Source organism: Mauremys mutica, unplaced genomic scaffold (genome assembly GCF_020497125.1).
Source record: "Mauremys mutica isolate MM-2020 ecotype Southern unplaced genomic scaffold, ASM2049712v1 001297F_np12_obj, whole genome shotgun sequence".
NCBI classification, from domain to species: Eukaryota; Metazoa; Chordata; order Testudines; family Geoemydidae; genus Mauremys; species Mauremys mutica.
The window spans coordinates 22,388-29,217 of record NW_025423156.1 but is presented as its reverse complement, the minus strand read 5'-3'; the positions used below and the strand labels follow the sequence as shown (position 1 = coordinate 29,217).

General features: G+C 47.9%; 1 protein-coding gene across 1 annotated transcript; it reads left to right on the top strand.

The window, feature by feature from the left end:
* Positions 1 to 989: 989 nt before the first annotated feature.
* Positions 990 to 6,082, top strand: LOC123357988 (zinc finger MYM-type protein 1-like). Its single transcript, XM_045000823.1, has 2 exons — positions 990 to 1,048; positions 3,890 to 6,082. The coding sequence occupies exon 2, from the start codon at positions 3,908 to 3,910 to the stop codon at positions 6,080 to 6,082; it is 2,175 nt and encodes a 724-aa protein (XP_044856758.1). The 5' UTR covers positions 990 to 1,048; positions 3,890 to 3,907.
* The last annotated feature ends 748 nt before the right edge of the window (positions 6,083 to 6,830 follow it).

The following is a 6,830-nucleotide window of genomic DNA, read 5'->3' as shown; positions in this document are numbered from 1 at the left end:
GCACGTATACCCTGCATTACAGAAGGAACCAATCAAGAAAACCTGACAGATGAGAAGAAAGAGTACAACTGCAAGAAATGTGCATAGTTCACTTCATTACCCCCCCAAAACAATAAAAAACCCATAGTTTAAATGCCTGTTTCAAAACATAATGCAATCCTGTGACAGAGCCAGGAACAGACCCTGTTAACTCCAGAGCCCCGTCACCCGCAGCTTGGGAAGGTCCCCTGAGCACACTGTATTAGGCTGCAGGAAGAGGTGTGCAGGGACTGCAGCTGAGCTGTCCTGCCAAGACAGCCTGTGCATCCCTGGACAAACCACCTCGCTAGGGGGGGTGTCCCCTGGGTCAGGAGAAGTCAGTGTCCAGCCCTGTGGGGCTGCGCTCCTGGCTCATACCTCCAGCACTCACTGCTGCCCCTCCCTTCCCAGCTGCACTGGTCAGCCAGCCCCAGGCCTCTGTGAGGTCACTTCCCCCCGCCCCCACCACCTCAAACCTTCAAACTGGGACATGGTGCACCAGTGCCAATCAGAGTGCACTAGTGTAAATTCTGTCTACACATGGGCGCTGACTTACATGGGGCTCTGGGGCTTTAGCCCCATGAATAAATCCCAAGCAGGGGCTCTGCCCCACCAATGGCCGCCGCCGCCAGGGAGAGAGAGCTTAACTGCCTGAACGCAGGCAGCTGCGTCTGCCTGTCTCAGTCTCTTCCTTGCCGCTCAGCAGTCAGCAGTGAGTGCAAGCTGCTGCTGACTGTACCATCTCCGAGGGAGGGGGAGGGGAGGGGGGCCCGCCGTGCTGGTGGCAGCCCTCTCCTCTGCCCCACCCTGGAGGCTGGAGGCTTAAACGCAGGCATGTCTCTCTCCCTTGCCTTGCCTGTTGCCTCTGCTGCTGTTGCTTGCTGGAGCACTGGCCGGGGGAGGGGAGGGGAGGGGGCTGTGCCATGCTTGGCAGCCCTCCCCTCCCCCCCTACCTGCAGGAGATGCAAAGGGCACTTCCGGCCAGGACTCGGAGACTGACCTCACCCACCTGAGCAGGTCCTGGGCTTCCGTGAGTGTTTGACCCTATGATTCCCCCCCACTCCTGCCCAACGCTGGGGAAGGGGCAGCCCCATGCCATCCCCTCCCACCGTTCGTCCCCCCCCCCCACTGAAGCTACGGTGAGGGGCTGCAGGCTGCAGCAGGGGTCAGGGAGGCAGGAAGCCATATGTGAAGGCAGTGCCCCTCCCCTCCAGCATCCACCCACCACAGGGCAGATGGGGGAGGGGGATTCATAGACCTACCTGAGCAGCTGGGGCTTAGGTGAATTTTATGACACCCTGCTCCCCTGCCCCATAGCCATCACCGTACAGACCCCACTTCTGCCCCATGCTGGGCAAGGGGCAGCCCCATCCACAGTGAAGTTATGGTGAGGGGCAGCAACATGGAAGGCTACCTGTGATGGCAACCCCCACCCCCTAGTACCCATCACAGGGGAGGTGAGTGGGCTTTCTGGACCTGAGGGGCCCTAGGAAGGAACATATGCAGTGACTGTGGTGCAGAGTGAGTGTGCTGTGGGGGGCAGGGGGGAGAGGAGGGGTCCCTCCCCTGGAGCTTGCTGCTGCCAGTGGTGGTGATGGGGAGTCCTCTCTGGCCCTAGCCCTGGGGCAGCCTGTCTGCACCCCAAGTTCCTCATCCTCAGCCCTGCCTCACCCCAAAGCCTGCACCCCCAGCACCGAGCACGCTCCTGCACTGTGAACCCCTCATCCCCAGCCCCACCCCAGAACCCTCACCTGAGGGGAAAAACATGCAACTTAAATTTGGTGGTCAGTTTGGAGTATCATTGTATTTAGCACAATATTTGATTATTTTACACCCTTCAAAGTATGTAACTGGTCGTATACAGGTGTTTTCTCTGAATACTGTCTGTGTGCCTCAGTTTCCCCAATGCATTTCTTAAGGCTCTAGATGGTGGGATAAGGGGGTGTGATTGTTGTAAAGACCTAGAGGGCCAGTGTGATGCTGTCTGCACAGAGAATGGCCAACACCCTGTCTCCAGGCAACTGATGGCCTGGGCCACTCTCCTGCAAGGTGCCAACTGAAGGTGTTTGGAGTATCATTGTATTTAGCACAATATTTGATTATTTTACACCCTTCAAAGTATGTAACTGGTCGTATACAGGTGTTTTCTCTGAATACTGTCTGTGTGCCTCAGTTTCCCCAATGTATTTCTTAAGGCTCTAGATGGTGGGATAAAGGGGTGTGATTGTTGTAAAGCCCTAGAGGGCCAGTGTGATGGTGTCTGCACAGAGAAGGGCTGCAACCCTGCCTCCAGGCAATTGATGGCCTGGGCCACTCTCCTGCAAGGTGCCAACTGAAGGTGTTGGAGAACAAAGAGATCAGGTGGCCTCCTAATGCCTGGAAAAAAGACAAAGGCCAGAGAGGAGGGAGAGTCAGTGCCCTGTGCAGACTTTCGGGAAGCGCATGGTGTAGAAGAGGATGCTGGGATGCTCTAGAACAGGGGTTGGCCGCAAGCTGATTTTTCATGGCATGTGGTGCAGGCTGAGCTGCTCAGCCCAACCTCGTTCTGGGGTTCCCTCTGCTGGCCCTTACTAGCCAGAGTTCCCGCAACCCCACTCACCTTGCTTCCAGTTGGAGTTTCAGCGCAGGCCCCCTGCCCTGCTCAGCCCTACCAGCCACCAACTCCACTCACCGCAGCTGCCAATCTGGGGTTCCAGCCTCTGACCTCCTGCCAGCCAGTTATCAAATTATAACTCAGAAGCCTGTGTGCAACTTAAAGTATCTAAATAGGTGCCACCAGACATTGGAAAACTCAACAAGGAAAAGCAAAGGCAAGGATCACAGTAAACTAATAAGATCTGCATTTTAATTTAATTTTAAATATAGCTTCTGAAACATTTTGAAAGCCTTGTTTACTTTACATACAACAGTAGTTGTTATATATTATAGACTTATAGAGATACCTTCTAAAAACAGTCAAATGTATTGGGGGGATGGTTGGGGTCGTAGTTTAGTGGTTTGATCATTAGCCTGCTAAACGGAGGGTTGTGAGTTCAATCCTTGAGGGGGCCATTGGGGGATTGGTCCTGCCATAAGCAGGGGATTGGACTAGATAACCTCCTGAGATCCCTTCGAACCCTAATAATCTATGATTACTGGCACATGAAACCTTAAATTAAAGCATATGCATGAAAACTCAGCACACCATTGCTGAAAGGTTGGTGACCCCTGCTCTAGAACTACTCCATACAAAGACAGTCAGGACTCTGGGGGAGCCTCCTCTCTCTGAGCATACTGTCTCCAGGGCAAGAAACTTACACCTTCCTGGGTCTGACCTCGGAGCATTCAGCATGCGCTGTCCGCACAGGTGGGGCTCCTAGGTAAGCTAGAGGGTCCTGCACCCCAACTCCACAGTCAGACGTGACTCTCAGTCAGTTGGTAATACAGGAGGCTTATTAGATGACAGGAACACAGTCTAAAACAGAGCTTGTAGGTACAGAAAACAGGACCCTTCAGTCAGATCCACTTCTGGGGCTGGGTTCCCCAGCCCCAAGTTCTGGGTGCCTCTCTCTTTCCCCAGCCAGCTCCAAACTGACAGTCCCTCTAGCCCCTCCTCTGGCCTTTGTGTCTCTTCCAGACCAGGAGGCCACCTGATTTCTTTATCCCAACACCTTCAGTTGGCACCTTGCAGGGGAAACTGAGGCACTCACACAGTATTCAGAGAAAACATTAAGAACATTCCCACTTCATCACAACAGGTACAACAAAGTATAATATATTGAAGCAGGCAAGTGCTGCTTCTGACTTTCCACTTTTAATTGACCCTTGTAATCTTGTGGCACCGACGTGTTGTAGCTTCATTTTATCCCAACAACAAATTCTTGATTTGTAGGACCATTAATGATCAACAATGGATAAATTCTTAATAAAGTTACCCAGAGAAAAAGAAGAAAAGGGTAATTCATCAAGTGATGGCCTGAGTTCAACACCCAGCTTTGAAACTGAAGTTATACAAAAGAAAGAAGTGGCAAATCCACAAGATGATAAGAAAAGGAGTTTTCAGCAATCTTGGCTATCAAGATTTAAGTGGTTGGAGTACAATATCAAATTAAACAGAGCTTTTTGCTCAGTCTGCAAAAACTGTTCTGAAAAGAAGATCTTAATATTTTCTACGAAGGCTGAACCAACATTTATTTCATCTGGATTTCAAAATTGGAAACATGCATTGCGTGGTTTTACATCACACGAAAAATCCTCCTGTCACAAGGAAGCAGTAATGAAATATGCTGCTCTGCAATCACAGGTAAATGTTTCTGCACTAGTGTCAGCCAGTTACAGAAAAGAATCGCAGTCAGCTAGGATTGCACTGCACAACATTTTTACCAGTGTTCAGTACCTAGCTCAACAAGGAATAGCACTACGTGGACATAATGACAGTGATTCAAATTTGATGCAGCTCTTGTTGCTACGCAGTACAGATTCTGAGGAACTGAGACAGTGGCTCAATCGCACAAAATACAAGTGGATATCACATGAGGTTATTAATGAAATAATCGAAATGATGGCAATGACGGCGCTAAGAAAAATTGTGCAAAAGATAAAGGCTTCTAAGTTTTATGCCATTGTAATGGATGAGACTACCGATTTGTCAAGAAAAGAACAAGTAAGTTTTTCTTTAAGGTTCTTTTCTAGTGAAGACTGGGAGATTTATGAGGAGTTTATTGGGTTTTACCAAACTGACACAATGGATGCTGCTTCTCTTTTCAAAATTGTGGAAGATACACTTCTCAGGTGTGATTTGCCCTTTTCTGATTGCCGGGGGCAGTGTTACGACGGAGCCAGTAATGTGTCTGGCAAATTTACTGGGGTCCAAGCCAGAGTGAAGGAACGAGAGCCGAGAGCAGAATTTGTGCATTGTGCTGCACATTCTCTTAACCTTGCCACGCAGGATGCCCTGCATAATATTCAAGAGTGTCGTTATATGTTTTTTATGGTGAAAGATCTCATCAATGCCTTCAGGGAGTCACCAAAACGTATGGCAGCATTCAGAGAGTTTCAGAGTGAAGGAGAACCTTCTTTACGACCATTGTGCCCAACAAGATGGACACTAAGGATTAGTAGCATTAAATCACTGCTCCAAAACTACAAGGCCATGATGAACTGCCTAGATGAACTTAGTTACTCTTCTGATGAATTTGGCTTAAAATGTAGTGGATTCTCAAAGCAACTTCAATCTTTTTCAACATACTTTATACTAACAGTTCTTGTGAAAGCCATGGGTCTGGTAGAAGAAGCTAATGCACAAATTCAAAGCCCAAATGTGTCATTGACAAGCGTTATGAAGAAAGTTGGCCTATTGCAAGAGGTGTTGAGTGGGATGCGTACTGACTCATCATACAATCGCTTTTGGGAAACAACGGTAGAGAAGGCAAGAAATCTTTATTTAGATGAGCCTACACTCCCAAGAAAACGCAAACCTCCAAGATGGCTCGACCATGGAAGCCTTCCTCACACCTTCAGTGACCCTAAAGATTATTTTCATAAAAAATATGTTGACATCATTGATGCTTGCAAAGTTGCAGTTGAACAGAGGTTTTCAACAGAAAGCTTTACATTCGCAGTAAAATTGGAGAAGCTTATAACTGAGGCAGCAAATGGCTCAAAACAGGACATTGTCCAAATAAGTGAAGCATTCCATGGTGACATCAACATGGAGAAACTATTTCTTCATTTAGAAATGTTGAGTGATATTTGCAGATTGAGAAATTGCCAGCTCACTTCAGTGAGTGAAGTGAAGCAATTTCTAAAACAAAATGAAGGCTTAAGTGACCTGTTGTCAGAAGTTACAATTCTCCTGAAATTATTCTACACAATTCCGACTACAACCTGCACCGCTGAGCGATCATTCAGTTGCTTGCGCCGACTGAAAAATTATTTGCGAACAACAATGAGCCAAGAACGTCTAAATCACTTGACATTTCTGCACGTTCATAAAAACTTTACCTCTGAATTGGACATTGCAAGTCTCCTGGATGACTTCATTTCAAGAACCAAACAACGACAAAAAGTGTTTGCTGCCTCCTAAAGCACATCACAAAAGAAGGGGCTATATTTGTTGCAATTTTAGAAAGTATTTGTTTTGAGGATTATTGAATAAACAGTGTATGGTCGTTTCCATATTCAAAAGAGTATTAATTACTGATATTCTTAGTTAAATAATTTTTTATTATAGTGATATTATGCAATAAAAAGAAACTTAAACGCTTATGGCTTCCAATCCATTTTTACACTATTTAATAAAATATATATATCATCTTACAGGGCGGGGGGGGGGGAGAGGGAGATTACACCCATTCTGGGCCCCACCAAAAATTATACAAACCTGCCGCCTATGTCTACACTAAGGGTTTGCACCAGTGCCTAAAACACCAGGGTGGCAGAGACCTTCAGTGCCAAAACAGCAGTGCGGTGGCACTAGAACCTATTTCTAGCTCGGTCACAGACAGCCTGGGTGACCTTGGCCACGTCAATGTTTCTCCTCCCAACTTTAGTCTCTTTCCCCAGCTGCCCACTCACCGGGGTCTCCTCTCTCCAGAGCTGCTCACCACTACAGTCTGTGTGGGTGTCCCCAGAGCTAAGGCAGGTCAGCTCTGGAATAGTCTTACAAGGAAGGCTGGGGAGTCTCTTTCCCTGGAAGTTTTTAAGAACAAATAGGACAAAGCTCTGTCAGAGACAATCTACAGATACTTGGTCCTGCCTCGGCAGAGAGAGCTGGACTTGATGACATCTTGAGGTTCTGTCCAGCACTACATTTCTAGGATGCCATGCGATAG

Excerpts from the sequence above, each read along its gene's own strand:
- LOC123357988 (XM_045000823.1), top strand. The coding sequence starts at position 3,908 with ATGGATAAATTCTTAATAAAGTTACCCAGAGAAAAAGAAGAAAAGGGT.